We start from the raw sequence: 24593 nt of genomic DNA on the forward strand, positions 1-24593 counted from the left end.
CACCTGTATTACGGTAACGGCAGGGCCTACGCCACCTGTATTACGGTAACGGCGGGGTCTGGGCCACCTGTATTACGGTAACGGCGGAGTCTGCGCCACCTGTATTACACTAACGGCGGAGTCTTCGCCACCTGTATTACGGTAACGGCGGGGTCTGCGTCACCTGTATTACGGTAACACCGGGGTCTGCACCCCCTGTATTACGGTAACGGCGGGGTCTACGCCACCTGTATTACGGTAACGGCGGGGCCTGAGCCACCTGTATTACAGTAATAGGACACTAGAGTGTCAGCCACTTGTACAGGGATAATGCAGCACCAGAGGCTGCTCCAGCTGCACTATAACAAGGCACCAGAGGCTGCTCCCCCTGTAGTACAGAACCTGACACCAGAGCTGCTCAGCCTATAGAATAATAATAATAATATCATTACCTGCTGCCAGACACAGCAATGGCTGCTCTCTGCTCCTGCTGCCTTGTGGGAATGATAGAAGGAAGGCGGAGCTCAGACCAGGGGAAAATGGCCGCCGCTCCTGACGTCACTACACGGCCAGGAAACCTATTGCTGCTGCCGGACTGGTCTACAAGAAAATGGCCGCCGGCCTCCTGCACTGAGGACATGTATGGTAATAGTCATTACAGATGAAGGTATGTAGTAGAGGAGGGGCCAGTAACCAGGAAGCAGCTTTTGCCAATCATGCCCTACTTCCTGTCTGTGCGTTCCAGCTTACTTCCGTATTGTGCGTTCCACATGCAAGAAGTGAGTTTTCATCGACTGCTGCAGCCTCACAGTGTCCGTGGAGATCAGGTAATGGCGTCTTACTATACAGGGGGAGCAGCCTGTGGTGTCTTGTTGTTATTATTATTATTATACAGGAGGAGCAGCCTGTGGTGTCCAGTTATTATTATACAGGAGGAGCAGCTTTTGGTGTCCTGTTATTAAACAGGAGGAGCAGCCTGTGGTGTCCTGTTATTATAATTAATTGTAATTTTTTTTACAGGGGGAGCAGCCTGTGGTGTCTTGTTATTATTATTATACAGGAGGAGCAGCCTGTGGTCTGTTATTATTATATTATTATTATTATTATTATTATTTGTTATTATTATTATTATTATTATACAGGGGGAGCAGCATGTAGTGTCCTGTTGTTGTTGTAGTAGTTGTTGTTGTTGTTATTATTATCATTATTATCATTATTATACAGGGGAGCAGTCTCTAGTGTTCTGTTGTTATTATTTTTTTATTATTATTATACAGGGGGAGCAGATTTTAGTGTCCTGTTATTATTATTATTATTATTATTATTATACAGGGGAGCAGCCTGTAGTGTCCTATTATTATTATTATTATACAGGGGGAGCAGCATGTAGTGTCCTGTTGTTGTTGTTGTTATTATTATACAGGAGGAGCAGTCTCTTGTGTTCTGTTGTTGTTATTATTATTATTATTATTATTATTATCATTATTATTATTATTATTATACAGGGGAGCAGTCTCTAGTGTTCTGTTGTTGTTGTTGTTGTTATTATTATTATTATTATTATTATTATTATTATAATACAGGAGGATAAGCCTGTGGTGTCTTGTTATTATTTTTAGTATACAGAGGGAGCAGCAGCCTGTGGTGTCCTGTATTTATTATTATTATTATTATTATTATTATTATTATTATATAGGAGGAGCAGCTTGTGGTGTCCTGTTATTATTGTACAGGCTGAGTAGCCTGTGGTGTCCTGTTATTATTATACTGGCTGAGTACCCTGTGGTGTCCTTTTTTTTTATTATTATTATTATTATTATTATTATAACACAGGAGGAGCAACCTGTGGTGTCCTGTTAATAAAGACATATGTTATTATTTGTATACTGGATGCAGCCTTTAGTGTCGTTATTATTATTATTAATTTTATTATATGTAATTGTGGGGATTGAAAATATTGCTCAAATTCTAGGATATATTAAAGCAGAAACCATAATATCCCTGGCATGTGTAACAGATGATAATTGGAGCAGTGTGAAGCAAATGTATATCACACTCCTGGGAGTGTCACTGTGACATCACTTATATCTATAGTAATACAGGGACATGACTGGGGAGGTGAGGGGATCTGGGAGCGTCACAGTGACATCACTTATATCTACAGTAATAATACAGGGAAATGACTGGGTAGGTAAGAGGATCTGGGAGTATCACTGTGGCATCACTTATATCTAAATTAATAATACAAGGACATAACTGGGGAGGTGGGGGGATCTGGGAGTGTCATAGTGATGTCACTTATATCTATAGTAATAATACAGGGACATGACTGGGGAGGTGAGGGGGTCTGGGAGTGTCACAGTGACCTCATATGTATAGTATTAATACAGGGACATGACTGGGGAGGTGAGGGGATCTAGGAGCATCACTGTGACATCACTTATATCTATAGTAATAATACAGGTACATGATTGGAGATGTGAGAGAATCTGGGAGTGTCACAGTGACATACCATATATCTATAGTAATAATACAGGGACATGACTGGGAAGGTGATAGGATCTGGGAGCGTCACAGTGACTTCACTTATATCTATAGTGTTAATACAGGGACATGACTAAGGAGGTGAGGGGATCTGGGAGCGTCAGAGTGAGGTCACTAATTTCTATAGTAATAATACAGGGACAAGACTGGCGAGGTGAGGGGATCTGGGAGTGTATATATTGATATTTGATGTCTCCACCATTACACAGGATTACACAATAGTGAAGAAGACATCCAATAAGTGTGAGATAACCAGCAGCCATCCCCGTGTGTCAGGAGGACTGAGTAGAACACAGAGCCCCATCACGGTGCCTCCACCTCACTCACTGACACCTGAGAGACACAATGACCAGAAGATCCTGGAACTCACCAAAAAGATCATTCAGTTGCTGACTGGAGAGGTGACTGCTGGGAATGGGACATTATACAGTAACACCAGGGGACGTGTCTGAGTGATGACTGGAGAGGTGACTGCTGGGAATGGGGCATTATACAGTACACCAGGGGATGTGTCTGGGTGATGACTGGAGAGGTGACTGCTGGGAATGGGGTATTATACAGTATACCAGGGGGGCATGTCTGGGTGATGACTGGAGAGGTGACTGCTGGGAATGGGGCATTATACAGTAACACCAGGGGATGTGTCTGGGTGATGACTGGAGAGGTGACTGCTGGGAATGGGGCATTATACAGTAACACCAGGGGACGTGTCTGGGTGATGACTGGAGAGGTGACCGCTGGGAATGGGACATTATACAGTAGCACCAGGGGATGTGTCTGGTGATAACTGGAGAGGTGACTGCTGGGAATGGGGCATTATACAGTAACACCAGGGGACGTGTCTGGTGATAACTGGAGAGGTGACTGCTGGGAATGGGACATTATACAGTAACACCAGGGGATGTGTCTGGGTGATGACTGGAGAGGTGACTGCTGGGAATGGGACATTATACAGTAACACCAGGGCATGTGTCTGGGTGATGACTGGAGAGGTGACTGCTGGGAATGGGACATTATACAGTAACACCAGGGGATGTGTCTGGGTGATGACTGGAGAGGTGACTGCTGGGAATGGGACATTATACAGTAACACCAGGGGATGTGTCTGGGTGATGACTGGAGAGGTGACTGCTGGGAATGGGACATTATTCAGTAACACCAGGGGATGTGTCTGGGTGATGACTGGAGAGGTGACTGCTGGGAATGGAGCATTATACAGTAACACCAGGGGATATGTCTGGGTGATGACTGGAGAGGTGACTGCTGGGAATGGGGCATTATACAGTAACACCAGGGGAAGTGTCTGGGTGATGACTGTATCACTGTGTGTGTCAGGTGTCTATAAGGTGTCAGGATGTCACTGTCTATGTCTCCATACAGGAGGGGGAGTATATAGAGGAACACAGGGGTCTGTACAAGGACGTGATGATGGAGAATCACCAGCCCCTCACATCACTGGGTAAGAGGAGACTGTCATGTATTGTACAGGGGAGAGCAGGTATTGGGGCCCCCTATATACACACATCATCTGATAATCACATATATACACTGTACTCAGTCACTGTGTGTCTCCTACAGATGGACCCAGTAACAGAGATACCCCAGAGAGATGTCCCCGTCCCCTGTATTCCCAGGATTGTACAGAGGAGAATCACAGGATCCCACAGGAGGATCAGGTAAGTGGTATTTAGCGTCTCACCAATATACTAAAGTGACTGTCACTATATGATGTGTAGAGCAGCTGTGTGTATCAATATATTTGCATTGTTTAATCTATTACTGAAATCAACAATTATTACAGTCTTCTTTTATTGATGGTTTACATAGGGTGAAGCCCAATTAAATAATATTAAAGTCAAAGATACAGAGGGAGAAGAAGAGATGTATGTGACTGATATAAAGGCAGAAGATATAGAGGGAGAAGAAGAGACGTATGTAACTGATATGAAGTCAGAAGATATAGAGGGAGAAGAAGAGACGTATGTGACTGATATAAAGGTAGAAGATACAGAGGAAGAAGAAGAGACGTATGTGACTGATATAAAGGCAGAAGATATAGAGGGAGAAGAAGAGATGTATGTGACTGATATAAAGGCAGAAGATATAGAGGGAGAAGAAGAGATGTATGTGACTGATATAAAGGCAGAAGATATAGAGGGAGAAGAAGAGACGTATGTGACTGATATAAAGGCAGAAGATCTAGAGTTAGAAGAAGAGACGTATGTGACTGATATAAAGGCAGAAGATATAGAGGGAGAAGAAGAGACGTATGTGACTGATATAAAGGCAGAAGATATAGAGGGAGAAGTAGAGACGTATGTAACTGATATGAAGGCAGAAGATCTAGAGTTAGAAGAAGAGACGTATGTGACTGATATAAAGACAGAAGATATAGAGGGAGAAGAAGAGACGTATGTGACTGATATAAAGGCAGAAGATATAGAGGGAGAAGAAGAGACGTATGTGACTGATATGAAGGCAGAAGATACAGAGGGAGAAGAAGAGACGTATGTGACTGATATAAAGGCAGAAGATATAGAGGGAGAAGAAGAGACGTATGTGACTGATATAAAGGCAGAAGATATAGAGGGAGAAGAAAAGACGTATGTGACTGATATAAAGGCAGAAGATATAGAGGGAGAAGAAGAGACGTATGTGACTGATATAAAGGCAGAAGATATAGAGGGAGAAGAAGAGACGTATGTGACTGATATAAAGGTAGAAGATATAGAGGGAGAAGATGAGACGTATGTGACTGATATAAAGGCAGAAGATATAGAGGGAGAAGAAGAGACGTATGTGAGAGGTGATCAGCAGTGTAAGGAGGAGGAGATCCCTACAGATATCAGCACAGGTGAGTAATAAACACTTATTACAGAAAAGAGTCACATATTCTCCTTGCTCAGTCACTACAGCAATCTCTTATCCTACACCCTCCTCTGTCAGTACAAACTAATGAGGAATATTTATTTTCCCAGTGGGGAAGTCAGGAGCCATCAGCCCCTATTATACTCCTATTCTCCCCCTCACATCATGTCACTGTGTGCTACCAGCCCAGAGATCTGACCAGTCTCCTCCCCACACTCTCTGGTGTATCTCATACATCAGGAGCCATCAGCCTCTATTATACTCCTGCTCCCCCTCACATCATGTCACTGTGTATTACCAGCCCAGAGATCTGACCAGTCTCTTCCCCATACTCTCTGGTGTATCTCATACATCAGGAGCCATCAGCACCTATTATACTCCTGCTATCCCTTCACATCATGTCACTGTGTGTTACCAGCCCAGAAATCTGACCAGTCTTCTCCCCACACTCTCTGGTGTATCTCATACATCAGGAGCCATCAGCCCCTATTATTCTAGGCTGGGGATACTGGGATGGTCTTAGTACTATGGGGTATAGATCGGGTCTATTGGAGCCTGGCACTTTAAGAAATCATTAGTGTGTGCTGGCTCCTCCCCTCTATGTCCCTCCTACCAGACTACATTTAGAAAAATGTGCCCAAGGAGCCGGGTGCAATCTCTGGAGCTCCAGAGAGTTTTCTTCAGATTTTATTTTAATTTTTGTTTTCAGGAAGAACGGGTTGGCACCAGTCTGCCTGCGTCGTGAGACTTAGGGGGGGGACCGGTACCAACCTCTTGAAGGGTTAATAGTCCAGATCCCCGCTGACAGGACATAGCTCCTGAAAGGGGTTGTTTCGCTCACCCACAGCAGTGTGCGCTCTTCCTCACAGCATGCCGCCACCCCTAATTGAGTGGTGAGTGCTAAACCGGTTCAGATGGCGGCATTAGGGCAGCGGGCACAGTGCTGCTGTTGTCCCTCTATGCAAGCATGATGACACCCAGACGTGACTAAAATCTTTTAGTCTCGCTCCCACCTGCCTGATCTCCACGTTGAGAGGTCCACCATCATGCTGAATATTTGGAGGAAGCAGAACCTGGATTCTGTCCCTGGGAACCTGTTGGTGCAGGTTTTTTTGATCTTCCCCGACCTCCTGTAAAGAACGTGGGAGGTGGTTTGGATTTTTTAAATGTTGCGGTACAAAAGGACTGCAGTGTAGGTGTAGGATAAGATTTCCTAGCTGGGGCTGCTGCGGTGGGAAGAAATGTCGACTTACCCGCAGTCGCCGTGGAAATCCACGCATCCAATGCGTCCCCAAATAGTGCCTGACCTGTGAATGGCAGATTTTCCACACTTTTCTTTGATACTGCATTCGCAGTCCATTGGCGTAGCCAGAGTCCTCTGCGTGCCGAGACAGCCATGGAAGAAGCAGGCCAATGTCCTTCATGGCCTCCACCATGAAACTTGCAGAATCCTGTATGTGACGTAAAAACAAGTCAATGTCACTCCTATCCATAGTATCTAAGTCCTCTAGTAAGGTGCCTGACCACTTTACTATGGCTTTAGAAATCCACGCACAAGCAATAGTGGGCCTTAAAGCCACGCCTGTAGCAGTGTATAGTGATTTGCGCGTAGTCTTAATCTTGCGGTCAGCCGGCTCCTTTATGGTGGTTGAACCAGGGACAGGTAAAACCACCTTTTTAGAAAGCCTAGATACAGAAGCGTCTACTATAGGTGGGTTTTCCCACTTCTTCCTATCCTCTTCAGGGAAAGGGAAAGCAATGAGAATTCTTTTAAGGATCTGGAATTTTTTCTCTGGGTTTTCCCAGGATTTCTCATACGTCCTAGAGGATGCTGGGGACTCCGTAAGGACCATGGGGTATAGACGGGATCCGCAGGAGACATGGGCACACTATAAAGACTTAAACTGGGTGTGAACTGGCTCCTCCCTCTATGCCCCTCCTCCAGACTCCAGTTAGACTCTGTGCCCAGGTGAGACTGGTCACACACAGAGGAGCTCTACTGAGTTTCTCTGAAAGACTTTATGTTAGGTTTTTTATTTTCAGAGAGACCTGCTGGCTACAGGCTCCCTGCAGCGTGGGACTGAGGGGAGAGAAGCAGACCTACTTCTTCTGAGTTAAGGGCTCTGCTTCTTAGGCTACTGGACACCATTAGCTCCAGAGGGTTCGATCACTTGGTGCGCCTAGCTGCTTGTTCCCGGAGCCACGCCGTCACCCCCCTCACAGAAGCCAGAAGAAAGAAGCCAGGTGAGTATGAGAAGGAAAGAAGACTTTAGTGACGGCAGAAGACTTCAGTGTCCTGGAGGTAACACGCAGTGGTCGCGCTGCGCGCCATTGCTCCCACACACCAATGGCACTACAAGGGTGCAGGGCGCAGGTAGGGGGGCGCCCTGGGCAGCAATATACCTCACTAAAAAGCCTGGCATGACATGTATACAGTGCACGGACACTGTATACGAACCCCCGCCAGCATGAACCGTTAAAATAACAGCGGGGCTGAAGCGCGCCGATACGGGGCGTGGCTTAGCCCTCACAGCACGATACAGCGCCATTTTCTCCAACAGTCCCCGCCAAAAGCTCTGTGTACATAGCAGTGTAAAGGAAGTGGGGCACAGTGATTAGTGCAATATACAAGTATAGCACTATGTTACATAGCAGTGTAAAGGAAGTGGGGCACAGCGATTAGTGCAATATAGAAGTATAGCACTATGTTACATAGCAGTGTAAAGGAAGTGGGGCACAGCGATTAGTGCAATATAGAAGTATAGCACTATGTTACATAGCAGTGTAAAGGAAGTGGGGCACAGTGATTAGTGCAATATAGAAGTATAGCACTATGTTACATAGCAGTGTAAACAAAGTGGGGCACAGTGATTAGTGCAATATAGAAGTATAGCACTATGTTACATAGCAGTGTAAAGGAAGTGGGGCACAGTGATTAGTGCAATATAGAAGTATAGCACTATGTTACATAGCAGTGTAAAGGAAGTGGGGCACAGTGATTAGTGCAATATAGAAGTATAGCACTATGTTACATAGCAGTGTAAACAAAGTGGGGCACAGTGATTAGTGCAATATAGAAGTATAGCACTATGTTAGATCATGGCCGTGTAGTCAGTGTGTTGTGTATAAGTGTCTGTGTTTTCCCTGTCAGATACCCACTATAGCTTTTAGTACACGTCTTGACATGTGTGAGGGCTCTGTCGCAGACAGTTATGGGAATATCTCTGTCGGCATTGCCGACTCCTGTGGTACTTGATTGAGTAAATGAAGTGTCAGCAGGTCGGTAGTGGTATTCTTTCAAAGAGTAAACACGCTATGGGAGACACAGTAGTATGTGGGTGACCCTGTCGGCACCAACTGTCAATACTGGGTGTAAATTAACATGCTGTAACTAACTTATGCCTGTATATATATATATATATATATATATATGTGTGTGTATATGTATGGTACGGTTTCATGGGCCTGTAGCTCGAGCACAGACATGGTAGTATTTGTGGGGGTGTGATATTAAAATTATATATGTATATTTCCCTTGGACCCCTCGGGGTCGCAAGAATGTTATTTTGCCTGGTTCCTACTCCCTGCTGTCGACGAATACTAGGTTTTCTGTCGACCATAAGGTTTCCTGTCAGATCCACAACTGGGGCATTCAGTACATGGTCATACACATTCAGAACACATTGATGTCACTAGGGACCCGATGGTTCCGGACAATCCGCTTATACGTATGTATCTATATATATATATATATCTATCTATATATATATATATATATATATACAGGAATCAAACAAACGGCGGCACTCAGGAGACGAAGAAATGGTGAAACAAAACGGTGCTTTATCAGATAAAGCACCGTTTTGTTTCACCATCTCTTCGTCTCCTGGGTGCCGCCGTTTGTTTGATTCCTGTATGTGCACAGACCGCAGCGTCCACGAGGAGGGCACCGGAGCAAATACACAGGTGACTGTTACCAGTGGGAGTGCCGGACATCAGTATATATATATATATATATATATATATATATATGTAGGATATGTGTATTACAATATGTATATTCATATTACGGTTTCTAATGAATGCTGAAGTAATAGTAATCCTTCTCATGTGCTGGTCGCTCTGTTGATAAAGCTCTAGGACGGCCGTGACGAGTTGGTCTCAGATCCTCACAAGGAGTCCGAATGTTTATTCTTTTCCCGCCGCGGATAGAATACTGTAAAAGTCAACTCCTGGTCTGCACGGGCCCTGTCACAAAGCATCGTACGCAGGAAGCTACGTGATATTTTATTTCTATGCTTTGGAGTTATTTGCATTTCATGCACATGGGGGAGTGTTTATATTCGGAAAGACATCTGATAGAATTACCCTATAGAGAGAGGGGATGTTTCTTATGTTGGTTCCTCTCTATAACATGGCGGAAGGCTGGTGTGCGACTGTAGGAGGTGTGGCCGGGGGAATGCTGAGGCTGACTCCGAGAGATACTGCAGTGTTTCCCTGGGACGGTGTACCGCTGTTTGGGGAGGCCTCAGTCAATCTCGGCAGATACCACTGGTAAGTGTAACTTCGTGAGTTAGATTTCCTCACAACGGTTGGTGACGCATTCTGCTGTGGGATGCAGTCATTTCAACCGGTTCGATACCGTTCTTTTTTCCCTTTCTGTGCAGATAGTGGAAGGTGAAAAGTAAGAGTTCTGCAGCCGTGTTAGGTTCGCTGAAGCGGATGTCGTTTGCTGTTTCTACCACATCCACCGCATGTCGCTGGGTCTATCTGGCTGGAGCCCACTCCGGTGGAAACTCGTCCAATACTCTTCAGTCAGACCGGGAATGGACTTGGACCTATGAGTTAATTATAGAATCCAAAGGGGGACATACTGGCGTTTATAGATGGTTTCCCTCACTGATTTTTCAAATAGATCTTACCGTTCCCCTCTGGAAGGTGAGGTAGTATGCGACGCCATACCAGAGTTGCGTCAGGTTCAGGGCATTGTCCTGCCGTCCCTGTTTAAAAAAATAAAAAAAATAAAAGGAAAACAAAGATTTCTCCTTACGAAGTTGAACTACAGGATGGAATCTCTCAGGCCAGGGAGCTCCAGCACATAAAGGTAGTAAGGGGTTTAAATGCGTTTTTTTTTCTCCGCATTCAGCTTACCTGGGTTGATATCCAGGATTCTCTTTGCCATTTTTTTAAATTCAACACTTTTTATTGAAACCGTTTTCCTTTTTTGTACATTACACAATACATACTTATTTCCTAAAACTATAGCATTGCTGTCAGCAACAAAATCAAGCAGCATATATAATATCGCACACACATATTTATAAGTAAGCAATCGACGTTATCAAACGTATGAGGTAGTGTCTTAGGTGTGGTATTTTGTATATAACAAAATTGTGCAAGCAGTACCAACCCCTAGCCTCCTCCTACAACCCCGGGATGATTATGGTGAAGTTGAACTCACAACCGCAGGCATAGCAATGCGGGCCCTCTTAGCATATGGCGATGATAGCCACCTATCCCATATCGCATAATATTTAATAATGGCTTTCCTGGACAAATAGACAAATCTTTCATGTGCCACTGTAGTATTCACTAAGGCAATCCATGAGTCGATATCTGGGCCATCAGGTGCCATCCACGCCCGGGCTAAAGAAACCTGTGCAAGAGCACACAGGCTGATAACATAACGCCTGAAGGGGGCATCCAGCAACTCCCCATCCACCACCGCCAGTATACACCCAGGGGGGTCAGCACATCAGCAGGAACCCCAGTGGAGACCATAATCCTGAGTACTTCCTGCCAAAATGCATTAACTATCCTACAGGACCATATCATGTGCCAGAATGTACCTCCATCCAGAGCACACTTGGGACATCTAGAATCCACCCTTCCTCCGAATTTCATCAATCTTTCAGGAGTAATATAGATGCACCTGCTGGTACCGGACCGCTGTGGTCGCCAGCCTAGAGGCACCCAGCGCATCCTCCCAAGTGTCATTAGATATGGGCCCCAGATCGCATTCCCATCTAGATTTAAGAGAAAGTAGGGTCTCACAATGATATGCACGTAGTAAAGCAGAGTAAAATATGGAAATGGTACAGTTTTGAAGATTAATAAATAGTTCCCTCACTGGTGTGTCCCGGAGCATCAGCGGAGCGTTTGCAAACTGAACCTGACAAGCATGGCGGAGTTGTAGATATCGATAAAAGTAGAAGGATGGGATATTATAATCCTCCTGCAATTGTTGGAACGACTTAAAGATACCCATATGATACAATTGCCCAAGAGACTGCACTCCCCGGCGACACCAGACCTCCATTATCTGTAACGATGCAAGCTCGTTAAGAGAACGTGCGTAGGCCAGAGGCGTTTCCGGATCCCAACCCTCTCCCCGGAGCAGTCTATGCGTCTGTCTCCATACCATAATTGCTTGTTTGACAACGGGAAGGTCAAGTATTGCTACATTGTTACTCAATAGTAGTTGTAATGGGGTGCAATTCCGATCTGTTACATAGAGAATTCGGGAGATCAATTCATCTCTAGCAGGATCATGTAACCACTTACTAATATGCACCATTTGTGCCGCTAGATAATACAATCTGAATTTAAGGAGGCCCAGGCCCCCAGAGTCACGGGAGCGTGTGAGGGTGTCTAATTTTATTCTGACCCTGCGTTTGGACCATACGATAGAGGACAGAACACCATCTATTTTCCGAAAGGTTTTTAATGGGAGATAGACAGGGGAGTGCTGCAGTACATACAGCAACTTAGGCAGGGCCACCATTTTCACTCTATAAGAGGTTTTATGTTTAGGGAAAAGTATTGAGAAGGATTATTTGTGACCCAGATTCCTAAGTACTTGAATGAGTCCACCCAACGTAGAGGGAGGGCCACGGGCGGGACACCCGGACAAGTACCCCGAAAGGGCAATATGCAGGACTTATCCCAATTGATGGACAGGCCAGAGTATCCGCCATAGGTGTCAATAACACGCAACACATGTGGCATGGTATTGCGGTAGTCTGATATAAACAGCAGAATATCATCCGCGTATAAAGCAATCTTGTCCGTGGTGGAGCCCACCCGCAAGTCAGAACGCACCAAGCACGCCAAGGGTTCCACTGCCAAAGCAAAGAGGATAGGGGATAGTGGACAGCCCTGCCTTGTACCCCTGGCTAAGGGAAATGCAGATGAAATGAATCCATTTATCGAGACCCTAGCTGATGGGCCAGAGTAAAGTAACTTGACCCACCATATAAAGCGTGGTCCAATGCCGAAGCGGGCCATAGACCCCCACAAGAACGCCCACTCCACTGAATCAAAAGCTTTAGCAGCGTCAAGGGACACCACAACAGAAGTGTCGGCGTCCCCGCGAGGGCCCTGTAAGTGTGTGAACAAACGCCTAAGGTTAGTCAGAGTGGACCGCCCCGGCACAAAACCGGTCTGATCTGTGTGTATAATTTGGGTAATAACGGAGTTCAGTCTAATTGCCAGGATCTTTGCTAAGACCTTGACATCAGTTGTAAGTAGCGAGATAGGTCTATATGAATCTACCCGCTCTGGGTTCTTATCCGGCTTTAGTAGCACTATTATCAAAGCCTCAGTCATAGAATCCGGCAGCGACCCCAATTCCAACAGGTCATTGAACAGAGTGAGCAATTTAGGGCCATAAAAGTCAATATGTTTCTTATATAGCTCAATGCCTTGCCTCCAGGAAATGACTTTATGGCTATTTCAATTTCCGTCAATGACAAAGGGGAGTCCAGGAATTCAGCTGCCACATTAGAGAGCGAGGGCAATGGTATATCAGCAAGATACTCATTTATTTCCGTTAAATCCGCCGATAATCTTGTACTATACAGACTCTTATAATAAACAACAAATTGGTCCGCTATTTCCGGGGTTTTTACATAAGTTACACCATCGTCCCCGCCTATCGCAAGGACAGTATTGGAGAATTTATCTGCCGCCGCTAAATGTGCTAGATAAGTACCTGGTCTATCGCCCGTAGCATAATAAGAGTGTTGGGCATACAGTAACCGGTATTTGGCTTTATCAGACAGACAGTTTCTCCATTTGGACTGCGCAAGCAACCATGCGTCCTTGGAGGCAACCAATCCATCTTGCAAATATTGGATTTCTAGGGACCTGCAGGACGCCTCAAGCTCCATTTCCTGGAGCTTGTAGCCATTTTTTAAAGTAGCAACCCTTCTAATTAATGAACCTCGTATAAATGCTTTAAATGCGTCCCAGAGGATTGCTGGGCCAACAGTACCCCCGTTTAGCTCCAGGAACTCCCGCCATGCAAGCTCCGCTCCAGTGTCCATCTGTGAAAGCCAGAATGAGTTAAATTTCCAAAACAACTGCCCACGGGAACCTCCAGTATCCAGATTCAACAGTATTGGAGAGTGGTCAGAGATACCTCTAGTTGCATATTGGACATCATTAATTTTGGGAATCATACAGGGGGAGACCAGGGCTATATCAATCCTAGAAAAGGAGAAGTAGGAGAGAAGCAGGAGAACTGGCGAGCAGCCGGATGCCGTGCTCTCCAGACGTCCACCAGGCCCATACCCTCCACTAACCGAGCGAAGTTACCCGGGCGTGGACGAGGCACAGTGACATTGGTGCTAAATCTATCCACTCCAGGATCCATGACATTATTAAAATCCCCAATGCAAACAGTGGGAATGTTGGGGTAAAGGGACATAAAATCGGCAGCTTTGCGTAGAACCTCCGGGGAGTATGGTGGAGGAATATAAATAGCCAACAACAATAAAGACATGGAATTTATCTGACAGTTAAGAAAAATATATCTTCCCCACCGGTCCACCTGTACCTGGCCCACAACAAATGGAACAGATCTACGGATCATGATGGAGATGCCTCTGGAATGGGAAGTATGAGTGGAGTGGTACGACCACCCTATCCATGGCTTTTTAAGTGATAGAACTTTGTCTCCCTCCAGGTGCGTCTCCATAAGACAAATCACATCTGCGGAGTACTGCCTAATCTGTCGAAGCACCAGGGCCCTTTTCATTTTATCATTAATGCCCCGCACATTCCAGGATAAAAATTTTAGACTAAGTGATGCCATAATACATAGTAGCGCTAAGTGTTAAGTGTGTCCAAGACAGGGAAGGTATCCCAAATAGACAGGAAAGTAACTGCCCACAAAAAATGCCGCTAAATATGTCGCAACAGCAATGCATAAAAAACATCAACCCATCAAATCCACCCTTCCCCCCCATACAACCCCCCCACCCTGTATACCGGCCCGAACTGTGGCATACCTACCCCCAAAGTAACCTCCCAACAACTAAACAACTAGTAAAGAGGACAAAAAAAATATAGTGGCCAAGGGCAGGCATTGCTCCCCTACCATAACCTAACCCCCCCAGGGTCAAGGCAGCACCCAGCCCCCTGACCCAGCAGGGACCCAACAGCAAGTGCAACATTCAATATACTACCAGTAAAGGCCACCTGGAAGGAAAAAGTCAACAAACATTAATAATTAATTAATTAACTGTAGGCACAAAGTATGTGAGGACATATATCGCAGCTCATTCCGTGGGTAATCGTGACACTCAGTCATTTGCCAGAGCGCGCCCGGCCGGGAACTGCCAGTCAAGCCATGTCGCCGCCTCCCGCGGGGTCAGAAAGAATTTTGTCTCTCCTCCCGCGACCACCCGCAACTTCGAGGGAAAGAGCATAGCATAAGGGAGATTGAGCTCTCGAAGACGTCTCTTGATTGGAAGGAATTGGGATCTCTCCTTCTGGATGTCGACCGCAAAATCAGGAAACACCGAGATCCGGGTACCATTCCACTTGAGTGGGCCATTGGTGCGTGCTAGGGTTAGAACCATGTCCCGATCTTTGAAGTGTAGGAATTTAGTTATAAGTGTTCGGGGAGGAGCACCAGGCGGTAGTGGCCGCATAGGGATTCTATGTGCTCGTTCCACCGCATAGTGTGACGTAAAAGCATCCGTCCCAAAGAAATCTAGGAGCCACTTCTCCAAAAACCGCTCAGGTGCATCACCCTCTTCCTTCTCAGGTAGGCCCACAAACCGAATGTTATTCCGTCTCAGACGCCCCTCCAAATCGGTCAACTTTTTCTGCACCTCCGTCATCTGGGATTCAAGGGCAGTGGTGCGTCGGCCAAGCGGAGCCACAGTGTCCTCAACAGTAGAAATACGGGTTTCCGCCTCCCCCATACTCTCTCTAACGCGTTGTAGATCCAGATGGATTAAAGAGAGATCCGATTGTACTTGAGTGATCTTGTCGGCCAGCCTGCCTTCGCTGGCATTAACTGCATCCAGTACCCTTTGGAGAGCATCCTCTGTAGCTTCAGGGGGATTGGAGCCAGCACTTGTAGCCGGAGACGGAGGAGAGGAGCCATTCTATGACCCCCCCATTCTCTTATTTTGTGCAGGAGGATTCCTGGCATATTTTTCAAGCTTGGCTGCAGCCTGAGAAGTTTTCCCCATAACAATCTTTATATTCACCTCCAAGAGGAACTGCAGCACTATACGAGAGAGTTATGATAAGACAAGTAGACAGTCTTCCAGCCAGTGCTATATCAACAAATCAGGAATCACACAATGGTGGGCCAGCAGCCTCCAGCCGGAGATATATAATGAAAAAAGAAAAAGTCACAGCCCTATATTTCAGGTAGTAAATATGCAGCAGGGGAGTATTGAGGAGATAATGACTGGGGTGAGAGCTTAATTCCCTGTCTCCCTAGCCCCACATGCAGCTCTGGAGGGGGGAGAAGAGACGGGGGGGCCTCTGTACAGCCCAATATGAGTGACACCCCACAGTGGAGCACCTCCGACTCCTGGACAGCCGCCAGCCCCAGCAGTAGTTCTCACTGAAAGCACCTGGGAGGTACTTTATATGGGGCCTGAGTTGTGGAGCTTTATTGTTTCAAGGCTGCAGCAGCAGCAGCGTGGCCCCTCCGGCAACAGTAGCAGGCAGGAGGTACCCGACACAGGGAGAAGCGGGGGGGGGCACGCCCAGCCCAGCAGTAGGTCAGGGGGTGCAGTCCCCCGGCCGCCGACCGGAAGCAGCGCGGGCAGCCGCGGCCGGAGCAGGGGAGACCGCACTCAGGCAGCAGGACCAAGCGGCAGCAGAAGAGAGGAGGGCAGAGGGCACACACGGCCGCAGATCACTCCCCGGGAGCCCGAGGCAGCGTTCCAATCCCCGCCGCCACGGACACCGCGTCCCACGTGGCGCAGCAGAGCCCAGGCCGAGTCCGTCACGGCGGCCAGTCACACAGCTAGGGCAGCAGACCAGGGACAGACACACTCCGATGGGTCCACCACAAGGCTAGGCAAGTCCAGGGCACCCACGAACCCCGGGGGGAAGCCATCCGGATATATAAAAGGATGTTGAGGCAGGAGAGCTCAGCACAGTACGTGCTACTCCATGCCCATCGTAGCCACGCCCCGATTGTCTATGCCATTTCACTGGAGTGATGGCAGTAGGATGGTATTCTTTCAACAGTGAGAGCCATTGTTATTCTGTACTGGGACACACTCCTGATTAAGGCGAGGTCAAGACACAAGTGGTGCAAATCGTTGTTTCTCTCTGACTGTTCTTCAACACAGGGGAAGGCTGTTGATCCCAATGACGCAGACGTCGGAGGTGGGTACCAGAGTAGATACTGAACGGTCGAAGTTCTGTGTGTTCCTGTGGAAAGAGATCTGAGGATCCAGAGTCGGATCAGGTTTACAGTGACAATCCATCAATATGTTCCGTTGATGAAGAAGATGGTGCAGCCTAAGAGGCTTTTTCGGTGAGCAGGTCAAATGCCAGAGTGGTTTTCACGGGGCCAGTTGGAAATGTGGTCCGGATCTCACCTGCACATGCACCAGAATATAATCCTAATGGCCAGGATATCACTCCTGTGGTGTCTGCTCAGTTCTCACCTCCTAGAGGGACGAAGGTTCGGAATACAGGATGAGATCCTGGTCTCCATGCATGCAGATCTCCGAGACTGGAGAGGAGTCCGTGCAAGGGAAATATTTCCAGAGGAAAAGGTCAAGCTGGGAAGTTTGTCTGCAATAACCTTTCTTGAATTAAGAGCTATTTTCAATGAACATATGCTTCGTGATCTGCCCGTGTTAATTCTGTCGGACGACTTGACAGCAGTGGTGTAAGTAAGCCGCTAGGGCGGAACAAGGAGCAAAGCGGCAAAGGCAGAAGCCGAAAAAGTTTTCAGCTGGGTGGAAAGACTGGTAAACGCTATATTAGCAGTCTTCGTTCTGGATGTGAACGACGGAGAAATAGATTCCTTTGGCGGGTTTTCCGTTACCAAATTCGGTAGAGGCCTATTCCACTAGGAAGGTGGGTTCTTCTTGGGCGGCTGCCCGAGGGGTCTCGGCACTACAGCTGTGCTGAGCTGCTACTTGGTCGGGGTCAAATACCTTTGCAATGTTCTGTAAGTTTGATACCCTGGCTGAGGAGGACCTCCTGTTTGCTCAATTCAGTGCTGCAGAGTCATCCGCACTCTCCCGCCCGTTCGGGAGCTTTGGTATAATCCCCATGGTCCTTACGGAGTCCCAGCATCCTCAAGGACGTTAGAGAAAATAAGATTTTACTTACCGGTAAATCTATTTCTCGTAGTCCGTAGAGGATGCTGGGCGCCCGTCCCAAGTGCGGACTTCTTCTGCAAGACTTGTATATAGTTATTGCTTACATAAGGGTTATGTTATAGTTTATCGGTTGAACCGAGTCTATGTTGTTGTTCATATGGTTAACTGTGTAGTTTATCACAAGTTATACAGTGTGATTGGTGTGGCTGGTATAAATCTCGCCCTTAGATTTACAAACTGAGGTCTGGAGGAGGGGCATAGAGGGAGGAGCCAGTGCACACCCAGAATCCAAAGCTTTCTTAAAGTGCCCTATCTCCTGCGGAGCCCGTCTATACCCCATGGTCCTTATGGAGTCCCCAGCATCCTCTACGGACTAGGAGAAAAAGATTTACCGGTAGGTTTAAAATCTTATTTTTATATACTAACAGGGGTGACAGGTGTGGTACAGCCCTGCAAAGGCGGATCCAATCTCTTTCTCATCAGACTCTGCTGTCTTCCCTGCACTCTCACTCAGATGTTCACTGCTGCCAGTAGCACACGTATGAAAAGCAGAAGTATGGCGGCAGCTGTATAGATTCTGATATGTAATTCTCTGTATCATACTTACCGTACACACATCATCCTTAATACTAGTGAGAGAATAGAGGTAAAACACTGATGATTGGGGTGTAACAGTGGATTATAACCTAGCAGATGATGATTACAGGGTATTATATGGTGTATTGCATGTAAAAGACCTTGTTCCACACCTACTCTGCTGTAGCAATATTCGTTATATAAGGGAGAGTAACACCTGTACAGGCTTACCAGTGTATGAGCACACACATAAAGCATACCTCCCAACATAACCCTCTCCAGGAGGGACACAATGCTCTGCTCCTGGACTTTTCCTTAATGTATGATTGCTGGCACCTGTATTGAACAGGTAATGGATAAGAAAGGTGTTTCAGCACAGGTGATGGCAATCATAAATTAAGAGAGAAGTCCAGGAGTAGAGCATTGTGTCCCTCCTGGAGAGGGTCATGTTGGGAGGTATGCATAAAGGAATGCTACCTTACCAATGCTTCCAGGAGTAACGTTAGGAGACATGTCTCTGATCCATCAGCTCATATGACTGATGTTATTGTTCATCTAGAATCTCCAATTCATACGATATGTTCCCCATCCATTGTTTTACATTGGTGCTGACATAGGACTTGGCGAGTGACTACATCTCCATTTATACTTCATGGTTAGTTACCAGTACAAGAGAGAGATATCTAAGTCTTATTATAATACATTTGTTATTGTGAGTGTTCTCAGGAGGGTGGACACAATGATAGTATGAGACACAATATTATAAAGCCTTCATTAAAAGTTATGTTTTATTATATACACACATTTACAATTAAGTGTCCCAGAGAGTCGTCTTCTCCTATTGTTTACAAGATTAATATTGTTACAGGAAATGTCACATTTCCATAATGTATTTTATTTCCAGCAGATGGACACACAAGCAGGAATATCTCAGAAGGACATCTAATGTTATCCCCGGATTGTGACATAAAAGATAATGACAGCAGACAGGATTCTCCAGGATATAACCCCATTACCCCAATTATACATCCAGGTCTATCCGCTGATTCCTCTGATCCTGAGAAATGTTCTCCTGATCACTCTGATTTTGGTGCATCTGTTACAGCTCTGAGAGTAGATACAGTGTTTCCCTGTTCTATAGATGCCAAATGTTTTACACAGAACACAAAGCTTATTACCCATCAGCCAGCTAAGGCAGGGGTGAGGCCATTTCCATGTTCTGAGTGTGGGAAATGTTTTACATACAAATCAGCTCTTGTTACACATCAGAGAAGACACACAGGTGAGAAGCCATTTCCATGTTCTGACTGTGGAAAATGTTTTGCATGGAAATCACAACTTGTTACACATCAGCAAAGTCACACAGGTGAGCAACCATTTCCATGTTCTGAGTGTGGGAAATGTTTTGCATGGAAATCACAACTTGTTACACATCAACAAAGTCACACAGGTGAGAAGCCATTTTCATGTCCTGAGTGTGGGAAATGTTTTGCACAGAAATCAGATCTTGTTAGTCATAACAGAAGTCACACAGGTGAGAGGCCATTTCCATGTTCTGAGTGTGGATTTTTTTTTGCACAAAAATCACATCTTGTTAAACATCAGAGAAGTCACACAGGTGAAAAACCATTTTCTTGCACTGAGTGTGGGAAATGTTTTTCACAGAAATCAGATCTTGTTAGACATCAGCGAAGTCACACAGGTGAGAATCCATTTCCATGCTCTGAGTGTGGGAAAGGTTTTGCACACACATCAGCTCTTCTTATACATCACAGAAGTCACACAGGTGAGAAGCCATTTCCATGTTCTGAGTGTGGGAAATGTTTTGCACAAAAATCAGATCTTGTTAAACATCAGAGAAGTCACACAGGTGAGAAGCCTCTTTCTTGCTCTGAGTGTGGGAAATGTTTTACACGGAAATCACAACTTGTTATACATCAGAGAAGTCACACAGGTGAGAATCCATTTCCATGCCATGAATGTGGGAAATGTTTTGCACACAAATCGGATCTTATTAGTCATAACAGAAGTCACACAGGTGAGAATCCAATTACTTGCTCTGAGTGTGGGAAATGTTTTACGTGGAAATCACAACTTGTTATACATCAGAGAAGTCACACAGGTGAGAAGCCATTTCCATGTTCTGAGTGTGGGAAATGTTTTGCACACAAATCAGATCTTGTGAAACATCAGAGAAGTCACACAGGTGCAAAGCCATTTTCGTGCTCTGAGTGTGGGAAATGTTTTACACAGAAATCACATCTTGTTAGACATCAGCAAAGTCACACAGGTGAGAATCCATTTCCATGCTCTGAGTGTGGGAAAGGTTTTGGACACAAATCAGCTCTTGTTATACATCACAGAAGTCACACAGGTGAGAAGCCATTTCCATGTTCTGAGTGTGGGAAATGTTTTGGACAAAAATCAGATCTTGTTAAACATCAGAGAAGTCACACAGGTGAGAAGCCTCTTTCTTGCTCTGAGTGTGGGAAATGTTTTACATGGAAATCACAACTTGTTATACATCAGAGAAGTCACACAGGTGAGAATCCATTTCCATGCCCTCAATGTGGGAAATGTTTTGCATACAAATCAGATCATATTAGTCATAACAGAAGTCACACAGGTGAGAATCCAATTACTTGCTCTGAGTGTGGGAAATGTTTTACATGGAAATCACAACTTGTTATACATCAGAGAAGTCACACAGGTGAGAAGCCATTTCCATGTTCTGAGTGTGGGAAATGTTTTGCACACAAATCAGATCTTGTTAAACATCAGAGAAGTCACACAGGTGCAAAGCCATTTTCTTGCTCTGAGTGTGGGAAATGTTTTGCACACAAATCAGCTCTTGTTATACATCACAGAAGTCACACAGGTGAGAAGCCATTTCCATGTTCTGAGTGTGGGAATTGTTTTACACGGAAATCACAACTTGTTACACATCAGAGAAGTCACACAGATGAGAAGCCATTTTAATCTTCTGGAGTATACTTATCATTGCCATGCGTTGTTCTTCAAGGTTCTTATCCTATCTCCTATGCTTTTTGAAATAATACATGCTACCGCAGGGTGAAATAATCAGATGTCATGCCCTCATCTACCTCTGCTATACAGATCTGTCTTTTGCTCCGGGTACTGAGAACCCAGTACCAATCCTAAATGTCTAGCTGATCTCCAAGTGTGGGTGATGCCAGTTGGCTGTGACTCAGTCCTGGTGAAACAGGTCCTTATGATAGAAGCTCACCAACAAAGGGCAGGGCTACAGCTCAACTTTGCGAACCAACCAGGCTTGCGCTTGGGGGTTCAGAGTTACAAAATGCTGATAATGGGGGTCATTCCGAGTTTGTTCGTTGCCGATTTTCGCTATGCTGTGATTAGTTGCAAATTGCGCATGCGGAAGGCACGCAGGGCGCATGCGCTTAGTTATTTAACACAAAACTTAGCAGTTTTGCTGTGGCTTCTGCAGCGCTTTTCAGTCGCACTGGTGTTCGGTAAATGATTGACATGAAATGGGCGTTTCTGGGCGGTGCAAGTCTGCGTTTGCAAAAAAACACAGGCGTTTCAGGGAAAAACGCGGGCCAAACGCAGGGTGTGTTTGTGACGTCAAACCAGGAACTAAACAGACTGAGCTGATCGCAATTCGTGAGTAGGTCCGCAGCTACTCAGAAACTGCAAATAATTATTTAGTAGCAACTCTGATAATCTTTCTTCCGCAATTCTGATAAGCTAAGATACACTCCCAGAGGGCGGCAGCCTTGCATGACCATGGTATCAGAAGCAGCTTCTGCCTCCGTACTGCCCTGGTTTCTTCCATCTGTTGATGAAGGACTTAGCAGTACCATAAATTCCCAATCAGTGCTTAGATGTCGGGGAGACAGAATGGGGGGCAGTAGTGCAGTAGCGGGGGGCTGCTGGAGGCAGTGTCTAAGTGGGTAATATTGTCCCCAAGCAGTGCTGAGCAGAGAGACAGGGCAGGAGGCAGTAGTGGGAGCTGCTGGAGGCAGTGTCTATGTGGGTAAACATCCGCAAGCAGGGCTGAGGTGTCAGAGTGGGGAGACAGGGCAGGTGGCAGTAGTAGGGTGAGACAGGGTGGGTGGCAGTAGTGGGGGGAGACAGGGTGGTGGCAGTAGTGGGGGGAGACAGGGCAGTGGCAGTAGTGGTGGGGAGACAGGTTGGTGGCAGTAGTATGGGGAGACAGGGTGGGTGGCAGTAGTGGGGGAGACAGGGTGGATGGCAGTAGTGGGGGGAGACAGGACGGATGGCCGCAGTGCAGTACCAGTGGCTGCTGGAGGCAGTAAAGAGGTGTATGGGTCTCGCACAGAACCAGTTGATAATTAGACTTGATGATTATGCTTCCTTATTTCTAATTATTCCCTTGTATGTGTTACTGTTATTTGCTGTGTCAGCCTTTATGTGTGTTCTGTGTAATAAACCTGAAAGTAGTGCTGCTACCGATCTCATATCATTTGTAGTAACTTGGAAAAATGAGATATGAGGTGCACTCTGGAAGCTTATAGGGGGTTAATCAGAGATGATCGCAGATATGACATCACACAGCCCCTGGACAATGGTCCTGGCCCGCCCGCGTTCACCCCTCAGGGATGTGACCGCAATGTGTGTGTTTGTGTGGCCGCTATGCATGTGCATTTTGCCACCACGAGTAAACGGCTGTGGGCCGCTATTGCGGCTGGATCTGAATGACCCCCATAGGCTGTTGTGCAGAGTAAAGTATTTTTTAAGTTTAAAATATAGACAAAAATATGTGTATTAAAGATATGAAATAAAGTCATTTAAAATCAAAAGATTTCCAGTGCAATTTTGCCTATGTCCGATGTTGACAGCGCATTTGAATAGTTCGATGATATTACGGGGGGTCTCTGTGTAATTAAATATCTTTATCATTTGTTGGTTTTAAATAAATGTCTATTCAAATATACAATAGGGTTGTATTTAAAAAAAAAAAAAACTTACCTGACCCTTGCCTGCAAATGTACATGTATGAAGGTATGCAGTCCCTTCTACTTACATTTGGGAGGTCCGGTTGTTTTGGGGGAATTAGCAGCAAATAGTAAATGATACATTGGCTCCATAACGTCTCGCTGACCCTCCGATTTTTACTAAAATATGTTAAACAAAATAACATTTGCATTAACAACCATTTGTCACAACTGAGGGCTGAGGCTGACCTGGGGAAGCCTCAGATGTAGGGTCTGATGTGTAAGTGAACCGGGAAGGTCGTATTGAGTTCTTTGACATACAGGAGTACTATTAACCATTGCCCAAAGGCGTGACCACGACAATGAAGTTGTAAAAGGTAAAGTCAGTTTTATTGAACACAGCTTAAAGACACCTTTGATATGCAAAACATCACAGGAGATGTACAATGGTAAGTTACAGGTCAGTTCCCAGAAGTGCAGGGTAATTAGTGCTGTGGCTTGCAGAACAGATATTACAGAGTCCTTGCTAGAACTGGAGATGGTAAGTCCGTATGCCACAGCTAACCGCTGAGGAGAGGTATGAACTGGTACTGCCCAGCAGATGGTGCACAGAGGCTGGAGCAACACGCATGCACAGGAGTAGATGGTACTTGGTAATTTGCAGAGAGTGCTGGATGGAACCGGTATGAATGAAAAGGTGTGCAGAACTCACCACTGTAGATTTAGAGTTTGGCAGAACTCACCACTGTAGATATAGAGTTTGATGGTGAGCATCGATGGACGCTGTGGATCAATGGTAGGATGGTCACTGATGCAGGCGATATAGGAATACCGCTGAAGTTGAAGAAAACCAAAGATACTGTGGAGCACCGCTTAGCAGAATACCAGCGACTCAGGAGCACTGTGGAAAGCTGGTAGGCCATGGTAAGTACACTGTGGAGTATGGGGAGCGGTGCTGCAGAAAGGTGAAGTTGTCAACGATACCAGGACACCGCTGGAGGCTGGAAGCGAAGCAGGACCAACACTGGAAGCAGGAAGCCAGTGTCTGATTTTGGAGAGTGATCAGGAGCAATGCTGGAACACTGCAGAA

At 45.9% G+C, this 24593-nt stretch overlaps 1 protein-coding gene across 1 annotated transcript; it reads left to right on the plus strand.

Moving 5' to 3' along the window:
• Positions 1–4357: 4357 nt before the first annotated feature.
• Positions 4358–22641, plus strand: LOC134984859 (zinc finger protein 271-like). Its single transcript, XM_063950336.1, has 2 exons — positions 4358–5377; positions 19471–22641. Exons 1-2 carry the CDS (start codon positions 4405–4407, stop codon positions 21540–21542), a joined length of 3045 nt encoding a protein of 1014 aa, XP_063806406.1. The 5' UTR covers positions 4358–4404; the 3' UTR covers positions 21543–22641.
• The last annotated feature ends 1952 nt before the right edge of the window (positions 22642–24593 follow it).

Source organism: Pseudophryne corroboree, assembly GCF_028390025.1.
Source record: "Pseudophryne corroboree isolate aPseCor3 chromosome 3 unlocalized genomic scaffold, aPseCor3.hap2 SUPER_3_unloc_89, whole genome shotgun sequence".
Classification (NCBI taxonomy): Eukaryota; Metazoa; Chordata; class Amphibia; order Anura; family Myobatrachidae; genus Pseudophryne; species Pseudophryne corroboree.

Excerpts from the sequence above, each read along its gene's own strand:
- LOC134984859 (XM_063950336.1), top strand. The coding sequence starts at position 4,405 with ATGTATGTGACTGATATAAAGGCAGAAGATATAGAGGGAGAAGAAGAG. Across the intron at positions 5,378-19,470 it reads CCCTACAGATATCAGCACAG|ATGGACACACAAGCAGGAAT; the intron begins GTGAGTAATAAA and ends TATTTCCAGCAG.